Source organism: Alligator mississippiensis, chromosome 5 (genome assembly GCF_030867095.1).
Source record: "Alligator mississippiensis isolate rAllMis1 chromosome 5, rAllMis1, whole genome shotgun sequence".
Taxonomy (NCBI): Eukaryota; Metazoa; Chordata; order Crocodylia; family Alligatoridae; genus Alligator; species Alligator mississippiensis.
In genome coordinates this window covers 186,573,031-186,594,517 of record NC_081828.1, presented here as the reverse complement: position 1 = coordinate 186,594,517, position 21,487 = coordinate 186,573,031, and the positions used below count along the sequence as shown (strand labels likewise).

The 21,487-nt window shown below is 42.7% G+C and overlaps 1 protein-coding gene across 4 annotated transcripts in view; it reads left to right on the top strand.

The window, feature by feature from the left end:
- C5H10orf67 (chromosome 5 C10orf67 homolog) overlaps positions 1-21,487 on the top strand; it is a 103,393-nt gene that overhangs the window by 66,270 nt on the left and 15,636 nt on the right. For all 4 annotated transcript variants that reach the window (XM_059729079.1, XM_019497764.2, XM_019497760.2 and 1 more), the window contains 3 exons: positions 10,119-10,295; positions 12,670-12,761; positions 12,865-12,930. In XM_059729079.1, coding sequence (XP_059585062.1) covers positions 10,119-10,295; positions 12,670-12,761; positions 12,865-12,930 — 335 coding nt within the window. The remainder of the gene's footprint in view (positions 1-10,118; positions 10,296-12,669; positions 12,762-12,864; positions 12,931-21,487) is intronic.

Sequence of the window (21,487 nt, the reverse complement as noted above, 5' to 3'; positions counted from 1 at the left end):
ATGCCATAATTACGCTAATGACCAAGATTTCATTGAATAGATAATGCCATAGTGACATAATAATGATGATGAAAGCATTGGAAACTAGGTCTACATCAGGAAATGTTTTTCCAGTAGAATAATATAATTTAGAGATATGACTTCTGTGACATTTGCTATATTGGCAAAAGCTCAAGAGTTGATGCAGATGACCAGTATAAAAGTGCTTTTTATGGTCCAGCTTATTTAATTTGGGAAATTTGTTCATGGAAGGCTAGCAAAACTTTTCTAGTATAAAACTGGTGTATCTGAGGAAGGGCAGAACTTCAGGCTCTAAAAAAGAAGATCAGTGGCTATGGAAGGGAGGGGTACTAAAAATTAACTCAATTCTTTTTATCTATTTACATATTCCACTTATCATAAACCTCACTTATGAAGTAACAGGTGATGCTAATGAGTTGAAGGATGAGATTATAAAACAGCACATGTTATTAAAATTGAAACCTTAAAAACAAGCATTTCAGTTTCATTCATGTAATTCTGTGTAGTCACTGTTCCCCTGAACTGTTTCTTTTCCCTTCTTTCTTTTAGCATTTCCTCACAGGTCTCTAAGTTTAGTTGCTCAAAATTTTTCTATTAAAAAGGTATTAACTTTGGAATCATAGACAAGTTGCTATCCTCTCTGAACATCCAGCCAATATCAGGATAATTGGAGGTCTGATTATTGTAGTCACCACATTAGTACTCTGAGGCCTCTCTTCATTAAACACACCTCCTTTGCTCAGATTTGTCTGTCTGCAATGGATTTTAGAAATAATCTCTTATTTATTCATTCTACTTGCAACCTTTATTGCTTTACTGTTCTATTGTGCCTGACTATATCCTGTTTTTGACATTGTATTGCTATTCCACCTTTTCTTCTATTTGCTGCATTTCCAGAATTATTCCAGAATTTAGTCTGGAGAAGACTGAGGGGGATTTGATAACAGTCTTCAAATACCTGCAGGGCAGTTACAAAGAATGGAGATGGGCTTATCTGTGTGGCTATAGGGTGCAGGACTAGGAGAAATTAACTCAATCAGCATAGATGAAATTTAGGTCAAAGACTAGGAGGAACTTTCTGACTGTGAGGGTGGTCAAGCACTAGAACGGGCCACTTAGAGAAATTGTGGAATCTCCATCCCCAGAAAATTTCAAGATCAGGTTGGATGGATAATTCTAGTTGGATGGCCAGGATTGTTTAGTCAGAGATGATTCTGCCTTGAGTGTGGGGGGCTGAACTAGATGACCTTATGAGATCCCTTCCTGCTCTACTTTCCTATGATCCCATCCATAATATTTATAATTCCTTAATGTTTCTATTATCTTTCACACTGTTCTCTTTGTGATAACTTAAAATCCAATGCTTGTAGCCCCTCGTTCTTTCTGTTGTGATTCAAAACAGAGCAAGGACATCAGTATTTAATGTACTGAATTGAAAATTTAAGCTATTAGGGCTGTATTTTTACCTGATCCTATCTGCATATATAAAAGAGGGGAGAGTACAAGAACCTTCATCTCCCTAACCTCCAACACAAGACCCAGGCATAAATACAGTCCCCTCATTTCACTAAGCAAGCCCATCAGACAGAAAAAAAGGCTAATCTAGCTCACTGTCCCCTACTCACTGCCATCAGAGATCAGAGGTGCCTATTTGTGCATTCCTAAATTAGTATACATCCAGCACTGGAGTTCAAGAAAGAATTATGCTTCTCAGAAGTTGAACTACCCTCAGCCAGGTAGTCTTGATTGAGGGTAGTTCAATTTGTGATAAGCAAAATTCAAGTTTACTCAAGATGTAATCTGCCTATGGTTTAAAAAACAGTAAACAACAGTAGCTGGGATTTTCTATTAATTTTTAGGTGAAATGACGGGCATATACTGTAGTACATTCAGTAAACTTAAAGGAAACAATCTACTATCAGTGTTAAACACACACAAAATGTTAGCTGATATTTTGTCCAGTGTTAACACTATGGCTGAAATTTGGTTGAGTAATTTATTCTAGGGAGAACAAGCTCTGGACACCTGTGTTCATTTAATAGATTTTCTAAAGATGTGTGTATATATAGGAATAATATTTACACAAGAAAATCTGCTTTGTTATGGAAGAAGATATTGAAAATAATAGGATTCCTGTGTTACAGTGATACTGTATAGGCAAATTAGTTTTACTCAAAATCAGGTCCTAGCAAAGACAATTAGAAATATATGAAAGAAGAGTAGCATTATTGCGCACATTTAATTGTATATGGAAAGACCAATTTCATTAGTCTTTTTTGCCAATAAAAGATTTTATCTTATGGAATATTTTGTGGTATTTTGTCCATTCAGGGCAGAATGGAGGAAAAGGAGCCAAGTATTTAATTCCTTCTTTTTGGGCTACAAAAAAACTTGGATGTCTGCATGGCCTTTCTTCTCTCTGTTTTTTCCCACCTCTTTTCAGGTAACTCAGGCACGAGGCAAGACAGAGTGGCGTCTTAGAGACTAACTGGTTCAGAGAGGTTTAAGTATTCATCGGTGACACCCTAGTTCATCATCTGAAGTATTCAGAAGTATGCATCTGACAAAGTCAGTTGTTGCCTATGGAAGTTTATGTCTCCCTGAATCAGTTAGTCTCTAAGGTGTCACCCTGCCCTGCCTTCTGCCCAACTTCATTCTAACTCAATTAACTGCCTTTCTCTTTCTGGTAATGACACCAAATGCCTAAAAGCTAGTTTTACTGCTGCTATAGAGAGGAATAGTTGTGTGTGTATATGTCTCTGTGGGAAATCACAGTCAACTACAAAACTATATAATACCTTTGGTCACACTAGAGGAATATCCAGAGAGAGTACATTGGCATGGTTGTATGCTCTTTTCAGACCATGCCATAGAAACAGAAGCTGGAGACTTTTTAAGGCCCTTGGGCAGGTAAAGAATTCCCCCTCCTTCCCTTCCAGGCTCAGCAGCACATCTCTTCCCCTCCCACACCTACTGCTGTCACTGTCCCCACTGTCTCCGTCTGCTCTGGTGATGGATAGGCACTCCAGAGCCACTCGTTTTCTACTCCAGCTTGGCTGCATGAAGAGCCAGGCTCATCTGGGGACAGCAGCGGCAGTGGGTACATTCTTCCTCCCTGCCTGTTCCCCCTGCCTAGGGAAGAAGAACCTGCCTGCCATAGACGCCAACTTTTTTTTTCTTGCTGGTGGGTGCTTGCAGGCATAAACATAAATAAATAATGAAACAGCACTTTACTTTTAACTCAGTGTGTTCCCATGCCAAGCCCTGTGCATTCCCAGAAGAGGTAACAAGTTACTGCTACCCAGCTTTGCAGCATCTGTAAAGATCAGGCGTTTTAGTGGAGTTTTTTTTGTCACTTTTATCTAATAGCTGATTGAATAAGGTTTAGTTAAAAGTGCCAAAAAGCCCTGCTGAAGTGCCTGATCTTTACAGGTGCTGCAGAGCTTGGTTGAAGTCATGCACTGCTTCTTCCAGTAAAGCACTTTTTTTTGTTTTTAAACATCTGCAAACAGCTCCATGGGTGCTGAGCACCTGCTAAATTTTCAGTGAGTGCTTGAGCTTCAGAGCACCCATGAAGTCAGTGCCTGTGCTGCCTGTTGCTGTCGTTGAGCCCAGCTTCTTACATAGCCTGGATGCAGCAGGGCAAGAATGGCTCTGGAGCTCTGTCCTGCCCCTTTGGCAGATGGAAATAGCAGGGACCACAGCAGTGGTGGGCAGGTGAGGGGGCGAATAGGAGAGAAGAGAGAGGAGATGTGCTGCTGAACAGAGAGGAAATAAGGAGGTGTGAAGAGTGGGCAGCGAGGTAGGGGGGATTCTTACCTGACTCAAGAACTTTAAAAAGTCTCCAGCTGCTGCTCCTATGGCATGGTCTGCTCATTCGAAGAAGGGGGAAGATAGGATTGAAGGTGCAGTCACTCCTGCATTATCAGTCACTGCCTCCATATTCCCCCCATTTCAACATCCTGGATCTGCCCATGGGCCATATTTTAGTTGTTAAAAGTTTTTATTAGTAGTTACATAATTGAAGGGCACATCTACATGTTGCCCTATGGCAATATTACTGCTCTGTGCTTTAGTACTTTCTTTTGGAAGTACTAAAGCATGGTGTAGTAACCATGGTTGGTGCATGGTTATTTTTAGCAGATACTTTGCCATTGTGGCACACTATAGTGGAGGAGCGCGCCACAATGGGAAAGTGCACCGGTACAGCGAAGTAGCTACTGGTCACATGTAGACACCCGTGGATGCTATGTCGCCGTAGCACATTGCTGTAGCAGTGTAGTGTCACATGTAGACATGCCCAAAATGTATAAATCCACTTTCCTAAAAATAGGATCGTTGTTGTTGCAAAGGAGGAAGTTGGTGTGCATTGTGGTAAAGAACAGGAGGGATTTTTTTGGTTCTTGATAGTCTAGATTCTCTCTCTGTAGTTACATTTTGTAATCTTGATCTGTAGGATAAATAATTCCATTTCCAGGAGATGATAGACTTCCTTAGAAAGCTTTAAAGGAAGATTCAATGTCTTTATATATTGCCTGAGATGCAGAGTTTTTTTGACCATGTTTATCTAATCTGCAATGAATTATTTCCTCTGCTAAATACTGAACTGATTTTTATCTGTAATAATTCAATAGCCTGTTAAATAAAATTATTTGAATAAAATATGGTATTTCTGCTAACTCTTCTATACAAGTGTGAAGTAACATGCCCTTAACAAATCCTACTGCATAAAGACTCATAAATAGACAAATATATTGAGTTATGTGCTGCCAATACTTCATTGTTGAGACAGAAAGGATTTCTGTAGAACAGATGGCCCTTGTAGTGTTATCCAAACTGTTCATCTAAACTAACACTGTCTGGAACCTGATGCCCTCAGGCAAGAATCCGACCCATTTGCGAAGAGGCACCATGCTATCATGACAGATGGTTGTGTGTCTAGGCAGTCTAGAGACCATGCACCTGTACCAAGTACTGTTGTTGATTGCTCTCAGTAGAGAACCTTCAAATAGCTTATGGTTAAAGGATGTTCCCTCAGTAAGGGATGTTCCCTCATTTGAAAAATATTTAATATAATAATATTTAATATAAAACAAAATTGTAGGCACGTAAGACTTTTGCCTCACTTACACTGGGTAGAAAGAAGAAGGCAAGTTGGTCTGTCCTGGTATTGTTTAATATCTTCATTAATGATTTGGATGATGAGATTGAGTGCCTACTTAGCAAATGGCACCAAGTTGGAGGATTACGAATGGTCCAAAATTGACTGGATGGAATTCAGCATGGAGGATTACAAAGTCTTGCACTTGGGACAGAATGATCACATACACAAATAATAAGAGAGGCAGCAGCAAGGCAACAGACTACCATGCGTAGACCCTGAGATGGTGCAGAGTCACTTGGAAGAACTGGATGCCTTTAAGTCGGCAGGCCCGGATTAACTCCATCCAAGGGTACTGAAGGCACTGGCCGACATCATTACACAGCCACTGGCAGGAATATTTGAACGCTCGTGGCACACGGGCCAAGTCCCGGAGGACTGGAAAAGGCCAATGTGGTCCCCATTTTCAAGAAGGGGAGGAAGTAGGACCCGGGCAACTATAGGCCAGTCAGTCTCACTTCCATCCTTGGCAAAGTCTTTGAAAAAATTATCAAGGCTCACATTTGCGAGAGCCCGGCAGGAAAAATGATACTGAGGGGAAACCAGCATGGGTTCATAGCAGGCAGATCGTGCCTGACTAGTCTCTTTTTATGACCAGGTTACAAAACGCCTGGACGCAGGAGTAGGGGTTGACGTCATATACTTAGACTTCAGGAAGGCCTTCGATACGGTATCCCACCCCATACTGGTGAACAAGTTAAGAGGCTGTGACTTGGATGACTACACAGTCCGGTGGGTGGCAAATTGGCTAGAGGGTTGTACCCAGAGAGTCGTGGTGGATGGGTCGGTTTCGACCTGGAAGGGTGTGGGCAGTGGGGTCCCACAGGGCTCGGTCCTTGGACCGATACTCTTCAATGTCTTCATCAGTGACTTGGACGAGGGAGTGAAGTGTACTCTGTCCAAGTTTGCAGATGACACAAAGCTATGGGGAGAAGTGGACATGCCGGAGGGCAGGGAACAGCTGCAAGCAGACCTGCACAGGTTGGACATATGGGCAGAAAACAACAGAATGCAATTCAACAAGGAGAAATGCAAAGTGCTGCACCTAGGGAGGAAAAATGTCCAGCATACCTACTGCCTAGGAAATGACCTGCTGGGTGGCACGGAAGTGGAAAGGGATCTTGGAGTCCTAGTGGACTCCAAGATGAACATGAGTCGGCAGTGTGATGAAGCCATCAGAAAAGCTAATGGCATTTTATCATGCATCAGCAGATGCATGACGAATAGATCCAAAGAGGTGATACTTCCCCTCTATCGGGCACTGGTCAGACCGCAGTTGGAGTACTGCGTGCAATTCTGGGCACCGCACTTCAAGAGGGATGTGGATAACCTGGAGAGGGTCCAGAGAAGGGCCACTCATATGGTTAAGGGCTTGCAGACCAAGCCTAATGAGGAGAGACTAGAGAAACTGGACCTTTTCAGCCTCCGCAAGAGAAGGTTGAGAGGCGACCTTGTGGCTGCCTATAAGTTCATCACGGGGGCACAGAAGGGAATTGGTGAGGTTTTATTCACCAAGGCGCCCCTGGGGGTTACAAGAAATAATGGCCACAAGCTAGTAGAGAGCAGATTTAGACTAGACATTAGGAAGAACTTCACAATTAGAGTGGCCAAGGTCTGGAACGGGCTCCCAAGGGAGGTGGTGCTCTCCCCTACCCTGGGGATCTTCAAGAGGAGGTTGGATATGCATCTAGCTGGGGTCATCTAGACCCAGCACTCTTTCCTGCCTATGCAGGGGGTCGGACTCGAAGATCTATTGAGGTCCCTTCCGACCCTAACATCTATGAATCTATGAACAAATACAGTCTGGATGACCTGCAGAAAACAACCCAGTAGTCATCATGGACTATAAACTGAATATGAGCCAACAGTGTGTTCGTGTTGCAAAAAAAGGCCAGTAGCATTTTGGGCACTGTTAACAGGATCATCACTAGTAAATAAAGAGAAGTGATTTTCCTGCTGTATTTAGCACTTCAAGAAAAATGTGGACAAAGTCCAATATACAGGAACAAGCATAATCATGGGCCTGGAAAATGTGACTTCTGAGAGCAAGCTGAAAAAAAATAAGATTATTTAGTTTGGAGAAGAAATGACTGAGTGGGGATTTGATAACTGTCTTCAAATACCTAAATGGCGGCTATATGGAGGATGGAGATAGACTGTTTTCAGTGGTAGGGTGCAGTGTACCAGACGAAGAACAACAGTTTTAAATTGCAGAAAGAGAAATGTATGTTGAATATTAGGAAGAACTTTCTCACTGCAAGGGTGGTTAAATATTTGAATAGACTACCCAGAGAGGAATCTCCATCCTTGGACATTTTTGAGTGCAGGTTAGACAAACGCTTGACTGAGAAGGTTTAGTCAGGCATGCTCCTGCCTTGAGTTGGGGTTTGAAATAGATGACCTCCTCCTGTACATCCCTTCCAACCCTATTATGATTCTGTGATTAAAAAAGCTATCAAACATCTAGTCAGTGTTAGAGTCAGAATAAGTAGAGATGGAGCCCTAGGCAAACCCTGTGGGAGAGCAGGGGGTACGCACTTGTTCTGAGAGGCAGGGGGTGCCCTGACAACAATAGCAGCCCCATGGTTTACACATACTGGGAGCTCCAAATCAGTCCCTGACTGAGCTGCAGCTGCCATTGCCATGTGCTGTGCCCACCCTGGCTGTTGCTCTTAAAGCAGCAGCAGCCACCAGCAATTGTTTTGGAGTTCCTGGCATGGGTGAGCCATGGGGCTGCTCTTGCTGCCAGGACATGGACTCCAGGTGGGTGGGAGGCAATTCAGGTGCCCATCCTAGCTTAGCATCTAGGGTGGGTGGCCCTTTAGCCCACTCCTAGTTATGCTACTGACCAGGGTTGAGTTGAATAGATCAATAGGAGGCAGAAACTTCTTTGTTAACTTTAACCTAAGGAGGTCATGACATTTATCTGTTTGTTTGTTTGTGTACATAATTTTTCATTAATGACATATGGGACTAAAAGTAATTAGTAGAAATGATACATTTGGGAATTTTAGAAGAACAAAATAGAAAGACAAGACAATAGGATTGTGTGGTTACATCAAGTGGTGGCTGCTTCTTGGAACAATTGTCAATCATGTATCTAGTGTTAGTGAAATTTTTTCTTAATTCTTTCTGGTCAAAGTGTATTGACCATGACTACTTCCCTAATCAACTTAACTACGGATAAGGAGGGATTTTCACATATCAATCAAAAGTTATACTTTTAATCAGTTTACGATTGACTTTCACACACTTCAGAGAGGTTTGTTCCACTCTTTGGCCAGAAGGGTGTCTGTGAGGCATAGATGTGAAGAGATTTTGGTAGAAGCAATAAGATCAGGAGAAAGAAAGCACCAAAGGTAGAAGGAATACAGATTAACACCTGGGGCAGGTGGTTGTAAATTATATTATGGAAGTGGAGTGAATAGATTTATTTAAGAAAGGAAGTTTAAAAAAAAGAAATGTGTGAAATCTAAGTGACTTAAAATATCAAAAGTTTCTTAAAAACAGACTCCATGACTTTGCATGAAAATCTTGACTTTCCTCTCCCAAGATTAGATAAGGTGGCACAGCGATAGCCATTCAACCATTTTTATGGCTGCCAGGGTGTGGTGTCCACTGCTTCTCCACAGGGAACGTTCCACTAGTTAAGGTCCTAACAGTTTCCTTTATCAAGTAGAGAGTCTATAGCCATCTCCTTTTTTATCCAGCCATGTTCGTTGTTGCTGACAGAAAGAGGATTAGTGCAAGAGAATTCACCTAAATAAGAGAAATCTGTTGGCGGCCAAATCCCTTGGCTTTAAAGCCACTTTCCTCCAATACAGCAAAGCTCAAGACCTGGTCCAGTATGTTTCTGATTAGAGCAGACCTGATTCTTTTTCTTTTTCTTTTACAGATTCTTCATTTACTCTTAGTTTAGCTGCAGTGAGGCTGAGGTTTGCGCAAGTAAAAAGCCAATGCAGGCAGAGCCTACAATTGTTGATCAGTCATTTTATAATTAATCTTTACAGTTAATTTCATTTGCAATTTTTTACAATATTTTCATTAAACTGTTTTTCTTTATTTAAAAAGAACCTGATATTGCAATTTATCTTCACTATCTATTCTTTATCTTTCTAGTGTTTATATCTGTCAGTGAACTAACCACATAGATACCACTATGTGTATTCCAGAGAAAGTGGAATGTATCAGCAGCTGACAAAACAAAATAATAGCCTGATGCTGAAAGGGAAACGTTCCCTCTCCACATCAGTATAATATGCAAATGGTAGCTGAAAGTTCAATTTAAACAGGTCAGATAATACACCTGGTGGACTAGATTCATCTCTTGTATAGGTATATAGACTTTTGCAGTGGTATAACAGAAATGAATTGTCTCCTGGGATTTGTATGTATGCATTTTCATAAAACCATTTGGTCTTTGTTAAGCTGGACTGTCACTGTATTAATATAATATTAATTTACAGACATAAATATTGTAATATAGATAAATTTTTGCAAAAAGTGGGGAAGAACAGGTTAGAGTTATTTTAATTTAGGTATATCATTTAATGATTTTAAAACTAGTGTTTTGTTTACCTGAGAATATACTATAAATGCATAGAGTACAATGAATATATGAATGCACGTTCAGTAGCTGGACCCAGAGGGACAGACTTCCATCTTCAGCTCCCTCTGTGCAAAAATGAAGTTTATTTCCTACCTATGGGAACTTTTTACCATCTTGTACCATCTACACTCTTCCCAGAGCCTGACGAAGGGACGTAGATCCTGAAAGCTTGCAGAAAAGGACAGTTTTCTTGCCATTTTCCAGTTTGGAACCAAGAGTTCTAGCTTTTTGTATGTCATTCAGTAGCTGTAGCAGTTGCTGTGATACCGTGCAAGTAAAGCTGGTCTCTATAGTGTGTATATTCACGTCAGATTCTTTACTTCTCAGACTGCAGCATTGCAAGTAGAAGAAAAAGACACAAAACAGCTGAAGGAAGTAGTGAGAAGTGAACGTGAAAATATAATGTCTCTTGAGAAAAAAGAACTGCAAAAGAGAGAACCACAAAAAGGAGAATCTCAAAAGGGGCTCATAAGCAAGAAACCAAAGAAGACTCCTAGTGAAAAGGTAGAGTTTTTATTATTGTAATCCAACAAATTCTCTGTAAACATTGGATTGTCATGTCCAGTTCTTTGATACCAGTCTACGGACCAAACAGAATGATTGTCTATTTAAGCTTTCAGCTGCTATAATAATAACATTTTGCGTTTTGGTGGCCACTTTCATCCAAGGATCTTTCAATACTTTAAATACAAAGGGTGCTTGTACATGCGACAAAATTGGCCTTTAAAGCGCCTCAATTGCCCTTTTGCACTGCTTTAATGGCATTGCTATTTACACGTTTGGTGGCATATTCCGCTTTAATTTTATAACAATGTACACGTTTGGTGGCGTATTTCTCTTTAAATGACTTTGTTATGTAGAAAGGAGAAACCCATCCAAGGTATTTTAGTTTGCTACGTAACAAAGTGCAACAGTGCACAGAGCACTATAAGCCATCGTGCTCAGGGAAGCTCAGGCTTAGCCGACTTTCAGTGCCCATGCACTGTCCCTGCCACCTTCTCCCACTGCTAGCACACAAGCCACCTTTCTGCCACCTTGCTGCTCTGCCCCAGGGGCAAGCCAGCTTGTTCCCAGGCAGGCCCAAGCAGCAGGAAGGCGGTGGGGATGGTGTTGTAGCCTACCTGCCTTTCTTGTGGTGGGGGCAACAAGCTGCTGTTGGGCCAAGTGGTCCTGGAGCTGCAAGGAACCTGGTCCTTCCCTCCATGGCAGTGGCACCCCCCAGACAGTACTCACTCGCTAGCACCCAGCCCGGGTGGTCCCAGGGGGTACCACTACCCCGGAGGGTACCAAACCCTGTGCAGCTCAGGGGCTGTGCGACCCGGTGGCATCTTGTGCACGCAGCCTTCACTGTGGGGGGGAGGGAGAGTGGCAAGGGGCCTGATCTTTTTTCTTTTTTTTTTCTCCCAGAGCCTGCCTGCCTGTCTGAGCTGCACAGAGCCCGGTGCTTCCCTCCATAGCTGCAGCATCCCCCAGGACCACCTGGGTGGACTGCTAGTGGGTGGGTAGTGCCCAGGGGGCGCCACTGCCACAGAGTGAAGCACCGGGCCCTGCACAGCTCAGGCGGGCAGGCAGGCTTTGGGAGGAAAAATATATATATATATATCTCAGGCTCCTCACCACTTTTTTTTTATTCCTCAGTGGAGCCTGCCTGCACAAGCTGCTGCCAGGTCACACAGCCCTTGCGCTGCGCGAGGCTCGGTGCACTCCTCCACAGTAGCAGCGTCCTTCAGGACCACCTAGGCTGGGTTCTAGTGGACTGGTGCCACCTGGGGGGTACCACCGCCACAGAGGGAAGGACCAGGATCCCCCACAGCTCAGGGACCGCTCAGCCCACTGGCAGCTCACTCCCACCACTGCAGAAGAGACAGATAGGCTGGGGGGGGAATGGATCTGGCCCCTCACCATTTCTTTTTTTTTCTGGTGGAGCCTGGGGGAGGCAAAAGTGGGGAGGTGAGTGAGCTTATGGGGGAGCTGTGACACCCTGTGACACTACGTGACATCACGGAAGTCCCTAAATTGAATCAGTGGGTTTTTAAACAACACAATTAAGAACTCACCTTTTAAATACCCATCGTTTCAGCTTAGGAAGAACTAAGCCTCGTTGCATGTACAAGCACCCAAAGTCTACAATATACCTCTAAGAGAAGTATTATGATCCCTATTTTACAGATGGAAAAAATGAAACAGAGTGAATTTAAGAATCAAGCTCACACAGAATCAGTAGTAGAGTTAAAAATCATTAAGTCAGTTCTGTACTCTATTACTAGACCATACATTTGTGACTGGACAACACCATCCTTCCCCTGAAGAATTTAAGATTTTGGGTCTTGATCTTTCTTCCTTTCAAGGCAATAGGTACTTTACCATTTTGATATCAGTGGAATCAGAATCTGGCAAATATGACACATTGATGGTGCGGATCCCTCACAGTCAAGGATGATCAATAAATATGACATATAGGATAAGATTAAAATATTCTTGTTTGTTCTGTGATCTCTATTATACAGTACAGGCCACCAAACAGCTGTCAAACATTAATTATTCTTGGGTACTCCAGACCAGGGATAACTCTGAACTACTGACTTACAGAGTTAGAAGATTTTGTATCTTGCGACTAATTTCCTGAAACACTTTATTTTCTGACCCTAACAACCAAAAATAGAGAGAGGTAGTTATCTACGTGAGCCCAAGGTTATAGACACAGTCTGTAAGGTGTCTGTAGATATTTAGGGTCTATAAGGTGCCACACTGCCCTGCCTTCTGCCTAACCAAAAATAGGAAAACTGATACCAAGAACAAAATTTTATACTTGTTTTTTTCATATTATACATACAAAATGAATAATACTTTCATTTATTTTTTGTAATATATTGAAAAGATAGTTGAAAAGGAAGATGAAAAGAGAGCATTGCTTGCTGAAATTGAGAAGCTGAGAAAGTCTGAAGGTCGAGAGAGGCAACACATAGAAAGGTATTGGTCAGAACTTTTCAGACATACTCATTTAGGAATTCTGCACATATTTTAACTTTTTTTCCTTTTATTTTCTTTCTCTTTCTCTCCTTTTGCATTTCAGTCTTAAAAAGGAAGTTGAACATGTCAACCGAAGTTGGGCAAAGAAATTTGAAATTCTAAAGAAAAGGTATAGTACTACAGCATTGATCATATTAATAAAATAGTTCTTAATTTTGCCTACACTGTAAGTTAAAAAATAAAGGTATATCTATTTCAGTATAGCAAATTATTATTTAATATGCTTACCCAAACATTTGCCTTGCATGGAGTGGTCTTGAAATGAACAGAATCTGAATAAAAAGAAATAAGTAACTGTTTGGATAGCATAATGCTGACCTGGTTGTAATTTCCCAGCCCTCTTTACAGGCAGGCAAATTTTTATGATGAGTTTAATATTAATCAAGACAGTTGAGGAAACATGGAGATATAATAATAATAATAATAATAATAATCTGTTTCTAAAATCATTGTCATTAAGATATGCTTTATTTACCACTGTCTACCATATTACATTATTAAGGATATTACAGGATCTTAGGTTATATTTCTGTTTCTCTTTGGTGCCCAGATGGCATTTTTCTGGCCACAAGTGTTTTTGGCACCTATGCACAAGTTGAAATTCTGTTAACCCTGTGATGTTGGTATGTAAACATGCCCACATACTCTGATCATGCACAATAAGTTACACACTGGCAAGGTGTATATATGGACCCATTGTGGATGCACATGTGTAAATCAGGGACTTTCTGGTTCCTAATATGGTAGAAGTTTCATCTCTGCATTGCTCTGTATCCATTTTAGCCAATGACTATTAAATGCAAGGTGCGTTGGCTCAGCTTCAAAAAAAGGGCTGGAGAAGAGACTGGGTAGTGTCTAATGTGGTTTGGTGGTTATAACACTGTGCTGGAAAGTCATGTCTCCCACTTCCTGAGCATATGCCCTATCCACTCAGCATTGGGGTTAAACATGGAAAATGCCTCCTCCTCTGATATCTAACACCTTAAAGGTTTTTGCCTGGCTATATTTTCATGACTTATGGACTAGGGATGTAAATATCATTCAAAAGATTAATCTGATCTCTAATTATATCATAGAAAATTAGGGTTGGAAGGGACCTCAGGTGGTCATTTAGTCCAACCCCCTGCGCAAAGCAGGACCATCCCCCACTAGATCATTCCAGACAGGGCTTTGTCGAGCTGGGTCTTAAAAACCTCCAAGGAATGAGATTCTACCACCTCTCTAGATAACCTGTTCCAGTGCTTTACCACCCTCCTGCTGAGAAGGCTTTTCCTAATATCCAACTTAAACTTCCCCTGATGAAACCTGAGACCTTTGCTCCTTGTTCTGTTATCTGCTACTTCTGTGAACAGACTATCTCCATCCTTTTTGAAACCACTCTTCAGGTAGTTAAAGGCTGCTATCAAATCCCCCCTCAGTCTTCTCTTCTGAAGACTAAATAAACCCAGTCCCTTCTGCCTCTTCTCATAAGTCATGTGCCCCTGCCCCCTAACCATTTCATTGCCCTCTGCTAGACTCTCTCCAACTTGTCCACATCCTTTCTATAGTGGGGGGCCCAAAACTGGACACAGTACTCCAGATGTGGCTTCAACAGTGCAGAATAGAGGGAAATAATTACTTCTCTCGATCTGCTGGCAACCATGGGCAACTGGTGCCTCCTGATACTGGGGGGCACCAGCGGCTGATCACCAACTGGGGTGGGAGGTCCCCCAGCAGCCGATCACCACTGCCAGTGGAAGTACCAGTGGCAAACCCAGAAGTCCCACCGGCACTTCTCTCGGCACCCCCACAATCTCGGGGGGGCACTGGCCGTTGTGGGCCAGTCTTGGGGGGACACATGTCCCCCCATGCTCCTCCTATGCATCACCTATGGTGGCAACACTTCTACTAATGAAGCCCAGTATTCTGTTTTCCTTCTTGGTAACAAGGGCACACTGTTGACTCACCTTCAGCTTATTGTCCACTATAACCCCCAGGTCCTTTTCTGCAGAGCTGCTGCTTAACCAGTTAGTCCCAAGCTTGTAGGGATACATCATAGTATCTTAGTACTTAGGGTCAGAAGGGACCTAAACAGATCATCAGGTCCGACCCCCTGCTCAGGCAGGAACAGGTACCGGGGTCATATTACCCCAGCAAAATATCTGTCCAGCCTCCTCTTAAAGACCCCAAGGTAGGAGAAAGTACCACCTCGGTTGGGAGCCCATTCCAGAGCCTGGCAGCCCTAACTATAAAGTAATGTCTTCTGATGTCCAGCATGAACCTTCTCTCTAACAATTTGTGGACGTTATTCCTAGTAACCCTGGGTGGTGCCTGGGGGAACAGAGCCTCCCCCAATTCTCGCTGGTCCCCCCTGGTGAGTTTGTAAATGGCCACCAGATCCCCTCTCAGCCTTCTCTTGTGGAGGCTGAATAGGTTCAGGCCCTTTAGTCTCTCTTTGTAGGGCCTACCCCGCTGCCCCTTGACCATGTGAGTGGCCCTCCTCTGGACCCTCTCAATGCTAGCTACATCCCTCTTGAAGTGCGGCACCCAGAACTGGACACAGTACTCCAACTGTGTCCTGATCAATGCTGCATAGAGGGGAAGGATCACCTCCCTGGACCTGCTTGTGATGCATCTGTAGATGCATAACAAGTTGCGGTTAGCCTTACTGACCACTTCCTCGCATGGGTGGCTTATGTTCATCCTGGAGTCAACAATGACTCCAAGATCCCTTTCTGCCACTGTGTTGACAAGGAAGGTGTTCCCCAGCCTATAGATGTGTTGCTGGTTCCTTCTCCCTAGATGCAGCACCTTGCACTTGTCTGCACTGAATTCCATCCTATTCTCATCTGCCCACCTCTGTAATTTGTCTAGATCTAGCTGGATTCTGTCCCTCCCCTCCATCGTGCCCACTTCGCCCCACAACTTGGTGTCATCAGTGAATTTGAACAGCATGCATTCCACACCCACATCCAGATCGCTGATAAAGATATTGAACAGTACAGGCCCCAGGACGGAGACCTGGGGGACTCCACTGCCCACATCCCTCCAGGTCGAAAATGACCCATCCACCACTGCTTTCTGGGTGCAGTCATCTAGCCAATTTGCCACCCATCTGACTATGTAGTCATCAATGCCACAGTCACCAAGTTTTTTTAAGAGAATGTGGTGAGAAACCGTGTCAAAGGCCTTCTTAAAGTACATGGGATTATTCCATCCTAAATGTAGGACTTAGAACTTGTCCTTGCTGAACCTCATGAGATTTCTTTTGACCCAGTCCTCCAATTTGTCAAGGTCACTCTGAATCCTAGCCCTACCCTCCAGCATATTTACTACTCCCCCACAGCTTGGTGTCATATGTGAACTTGCTGAGGGTGTACTCCATCCCATCTTCCAGATCATTAATGTAGATATTGAGTAAAACTGGCCCCAGGGCTGGCCCCTGGGGCACTCCACTAGGCTGCCAAATACACCTTGAGCCATTAACCACTACCTGTTGAGCCTGACAATCTGCCAGTTTTTTATCCACCTTACAGTCCATTCATCCAACCCATATTTCCTTAACTTGCTTGCAAGAATGCTGTGGGAGATGGTATCAGAAACCTTGCTAAAGTCGAAGTATATCACATCCACTGCTTTCCCCAGAGCCAGTCTTCTCATCATGGAAGGCAATCAGGTTGGTCAGGCATGACTTGCTGCGGTGAATTCATGTTGACTGTTCCTGATCACTTTCTTCTCCTCCAGTTGCTTAAAAATGGATTCCTTAAGAACCTGCTCCATGATTTTTCCAGGGACTGAGCTGAGGCTGACTAGTTCACTGGATCCTCCTTCTTCCCTTTCTTCAAGATGGGTACTATATTTACCCATTGTCCAGGACTTCCCCCAATCGCCACGAGTTTTCAAAGACAATGGCCAGCATCCCTACAGTGACATCAGCCAATTTCCCCAGCACCCTTGGGAGCATTGCATCCAGCCCCATGGACTTGTACACATTCAGATTTTCTAAATAGTCCTGAACCTGTTATTTCACCACTGAGGGCTGCTCACCTCCACCCAAAACTGTGCTGCCCCGTGCAATAGTCTGGGAGCTGACCTTGCCTGTGAAGACAGAGGTAAAAAAGGCATTGAGTACTTCAGCCTTTTCCTCATCATCTGTCACTAGACTGCCTCCCCCATTCAGTAAGGGACCCACACTTTCCATAATCTTCCTCTTGTTGCTGATATACTTATAGAAACCCTTCTTGTTACCTTTCATGTCCCTTGTAACTCCAGTTCCGCTTTGGTCTTTCTGGGCACCTATACACGTGCAGTGAGGCTGCTCTGATGCGCTGTAATTACAGCACATTGAAGCAGACTTGGTTCATTCTTCTCATTTGATGAGCTTTAGTTAAAGCACCCTGCTGCCATTTTTCAGTGTGGGGACGCTGGTATATGTGACACTCTGCGCATTTTAATTATGGCAGCTCTTAGAGCCACTCTAATTAAAGCACCTCCTCCTTATTATGAGTATAAACACTCCCTGATTTTATCCCAGCATGCCCAAGCAATATTCTTATACTCCTCCCTAGTCATCTGTCCAGGTTTCCACTTCTTGTAAGCTTCCCTTTTGTGGTTCAGCTCACAGAAGAGTTCTCTGCTAAGCCAAGCTGGCCACCTGCCATAGTTGCTCTTCTTCCTGCACATTGGGCTGGTTTGTTCCTGCACCCTCAGTAAGGTTGCTTTAAACTACAGCCAGCTCACCTGGACTCCTTTCCCCCTCAGACTGGTCTCCCAGAGGATCTTACCCATCAGTTCCATGAGGGAGTCAAAGTCAACTTTTCTGAATTCCAGGGTCCATACTATGCTGCTCTCCTTTTTTCCTTTAGTCAGGATCCTGAACTCAGTCATCTCGTGGCCACTGCTTCCCAACTTGTCATCTGCTTCTACATACCCCACCATTTTTTCCCTGTTTGTGAGCAGCAGGTCAAGAAGAACATGGCCCCTAGCTGGTCTCTCCAACACTTGCACCAGGAAGTTGTCTCCAACACTCTCCAAAAACTTTCTAGATTGCCTGCCCACTGCTGCATTGCCCTCCCAGAAGATGTCAGGGTAATTGAAGTCCCGCATGAGAAGCAGGGCCTATAATCTAGAAACTTTTGCTAGTTGTCTGAAGAAAGCCTTATCTACCTCATCCTACTGGTCTGTTGATCTATGGCAGATACCCACTATGACATCACCCTTGTTGCTCTCCCCTCTAACCTTAACCCAGAAACTTTCAACAGACCCACTGCCATGAAGCCAGGAATCTGAACGCCCAGAGAGTCACACCGGAAATCAAAACTAGATTCTCAGTCTCCAGCAGGGAACCTGGGAACCAGGAACCCTTTAACTGGGCTCTCAAGGCCTCTAGGATTCCTCCTATGGAGCTGGGATTTAGAAATTGGAAGTCCAGGGACAGGATCCAAAAGTCTTTGACTCAATTGTAGCCCCACAGTGTGCGCTGCCCCAGGACCAGGGATTCTTCCATATTTGCAATTCTTAGGCAGCCAGCCACACCAGAATGTCTTGGTTGTGGATTACGTAGCCTGGGAATCCAACTAACCAGGGCTCTTAGATGTCCAAGCTCCCTGCTGTGGAGCCACAATTTAGAGCCTTGAACCAAGAGCTGGGAACTCCCTGGCCTGGCCCTGGGAGTTGAAAAATTCTAGCTTCCCCAGCACGGGCAGTCTGTATAGGGGCATTGCCCCAAAGTCACAAATCCTGCGAGAATGGTGATATAAAGGCAGTATTACCAACATTTTAAAGTCTTTCTTTAATAACGCAAGCCATGTTAAAGAGAGAAGAGTGCTATCTTAAATTTGACTTGAAGACGAATTTCACTTACTGCCTGGATAATATAGCTAACTACCAGAGGCAATTAAAGTCAAGTAAATTGCATCTAAATGTGTTGAAAGTAAATGTGTTTTCTTTTAATCTAAATCTAATTATTTTCAGACTGTAAAGACAATTTTGGTTTGATTAAATGTTCTGTTTATGGACACCTGTATAGCCAGATTATAGGACACGTCTTGTTTTGCCTCAGTTTCTTCTGAGTTTACTGAGGTATTGCACACAGTGAAACCTTACGTTATTTTGTTTCCCATGGAAATGTGACTTCCTGGAAAGCACGTTTTGTTTTAGTTTCACAATGTTGCTAATTTTATAAATTATAATTATTCTTTATAATGCTTCTGTTTCTGTTGCATTTAACTGTAAAATATGGGAGCCCTCTTGTGGCCAAATTAATTCCTATAATGGATGAAGTATCTGCAAGTATTTGGGGAATATTAATATCTATCATATTTGTACTTGTAGTTGCTTTTTAACTTTTTTCCATCAAATAAATGGTATATTAAGTCTTATCAGTTTTCTTATTCTTTTTCAATTTTGTGACTTTCATGCTTATGAAAAGTGCCAGCGTAATACTAGAAACTGAAAACCTGTTTAATTTACAGACACAAGCAACATAGCAATACAGACTTCCTTACCCATTTGCTAGGAATGCCATGCAAGAAGCCAGATAGCATTAAGTGTGATGCTGGTTTTTGAGATGAGGACAATTTTACATCATTAGAAACTATCATTGGATCAACACTTTATTTTGATTAAGCCACCAAATAGTTATCAGAGAGAATGGTTTTTTCAGACACTAGTGACTTGGGGCAAGATTCTGACTGGTGATTTTGGGACTGAAGACTCTATATCCTGAGAAGGAAAGGGGAAAAAAAACTTGAAGCAAAACTTTTTGCGAGTAATAAAAGCCAATTAAAAACCCATCTAAATATATAATTCTTAACATTCATTAAAAATCAGTTGGTGTACATTCAGAAAAGGTTAAGACTACTGAGACAGTCAGACTGTAGTATATTGCTTACTTGATTCTTTCTACTCCATCCCCATTCAGAATTCTGTTTGTGGTTTTATGGGTATTAGCAAAAGGTCGTCAAATTAGCCCTACATATCTTGTTTAATTTCCTCATTTAACAAAGCTGTTCTTATAGATCTCTCCACTTAATCCAGTTTTCACAATAGATGAAAGGTTATTTACATTTCTCCTGCTACTAATAATCTAATCAGACTTCAGAACTGGCCGGTTGCAATAGCCCAGAGCTGATTAGGCCTGATTTCTAAAATAGTTAAAATATTTTAGCACTTCTGAGATTCTGCCTGAAGATCTCCAAAGTTTTCATTTTTTTTTTAAAGTTCATAATTCTAAAGTTATCTGCTGCAATGTAAACCCTCATGAGTTACATGCAACTCACAAGCCACCATTTGAACAGCCCTCCCTCAGACTAACAGTTTGGCTGAAGCTTGTTTCCTAAGATTCCAACCAAATTAGTACTCCTTTCCAATCACCTTAACACACTAGTTCTTAAGTAGTGGAATAGATGTGTCTAAATATAAATAGCATTTATCCCTTTGATTTAAGGATACAATCCCAAGTCCCAAGAGTTTACAATCAAAGGGAGAAACTGATAAATACCAGAAGGAAGGAAGGAAAATGCAGAAGGAAGAATGAAAAATATTATAAAGTTCTCCTCTTTTACTCTAAAATTTGAACCGTTTTAGGATGTTTAGATCTCAAAAGATTGTTTTTCTGTAGCACACAGTCCTTGCAAAAAAAACAGAAAATCCTTACAGCTGTTTGAAGTACAGCACTGAGCTGGACTTTGAGAAATTAGCTGGCAGTTTTCACTGCTAAGATAGAGTGTTAGAACACTGAAGTTAAAATTCAATAGATTTCAAACAGGTGAAGAGCTGTATTACAAAGCTGTGAAAGTGTTCCATTCCTCAAAGATTTTTCAGTTCTACTAGATTACAGTATCAGTGCCATGGATGCCAGACCAGATTGGCCTTGTGGGCACATAAGTAGGATTTAAACAGAATATTGATGAACAAGCCACAAAAATGATTAAGATCAACCCCACTCCAGCAGCTGCAAAACTGCCCATGTGCCTAGATTAATTATTGACTCCATTTTGTCCTGGAAACAACCCTAAGTGCCTATACTTGGGCAACTGCACATACTCAGAAGTGATCCAGATCAGTTGGCAATGGGACTAATTCCTGCCTAAGTGCTTTTGTAACCTGAATCAGTTGGGGAGGTACCTAAAGTCACTGGGACCATGCCTGCCACTCAGTAGCAGAGGAGGAGCAGGAAGTGGAAGTGTCTGCCTTTTGTCTGATATCCTAATAGCTAGTGTACTAATTTGGGAAGTAGGAGACGTGGGGTCTAGGCCCTCCTCATTTTAAGAGTATTAAAACCCACTTCCCAAGAAAGTGCCCTAACCAAGAGGTTAGGGAAACTCTTGGGGCATCTGTACATGTGCTCTGGGGTGGGGAGGAGGGCTCTAGAGTGGGGAGGAGGGACATTTTAATTAGAGCAGCTCTCAGAAGTCTCTCTAATTAAAACACCTGCAGCATCTCATGTATTCTGCATCCCAAATTTCAAAATCACAGCAGGGGTGCTTTAACTAAAACTTGTTCAACAAGCCATTTTGAAATGTAGAGACATTGAATACATGAGATGCCACAGCATGTTGGAGCGTTCTGATTAGAACACTCCAGCAGACTCACTTAATTGAGTAGAAACAAATGTAAGAGGCCCCTTGGGTTCCAGCCAGGCTGGGAGAAGGAGCAGGGGGTGTGGGAAGCAGAGACTGCAGGGA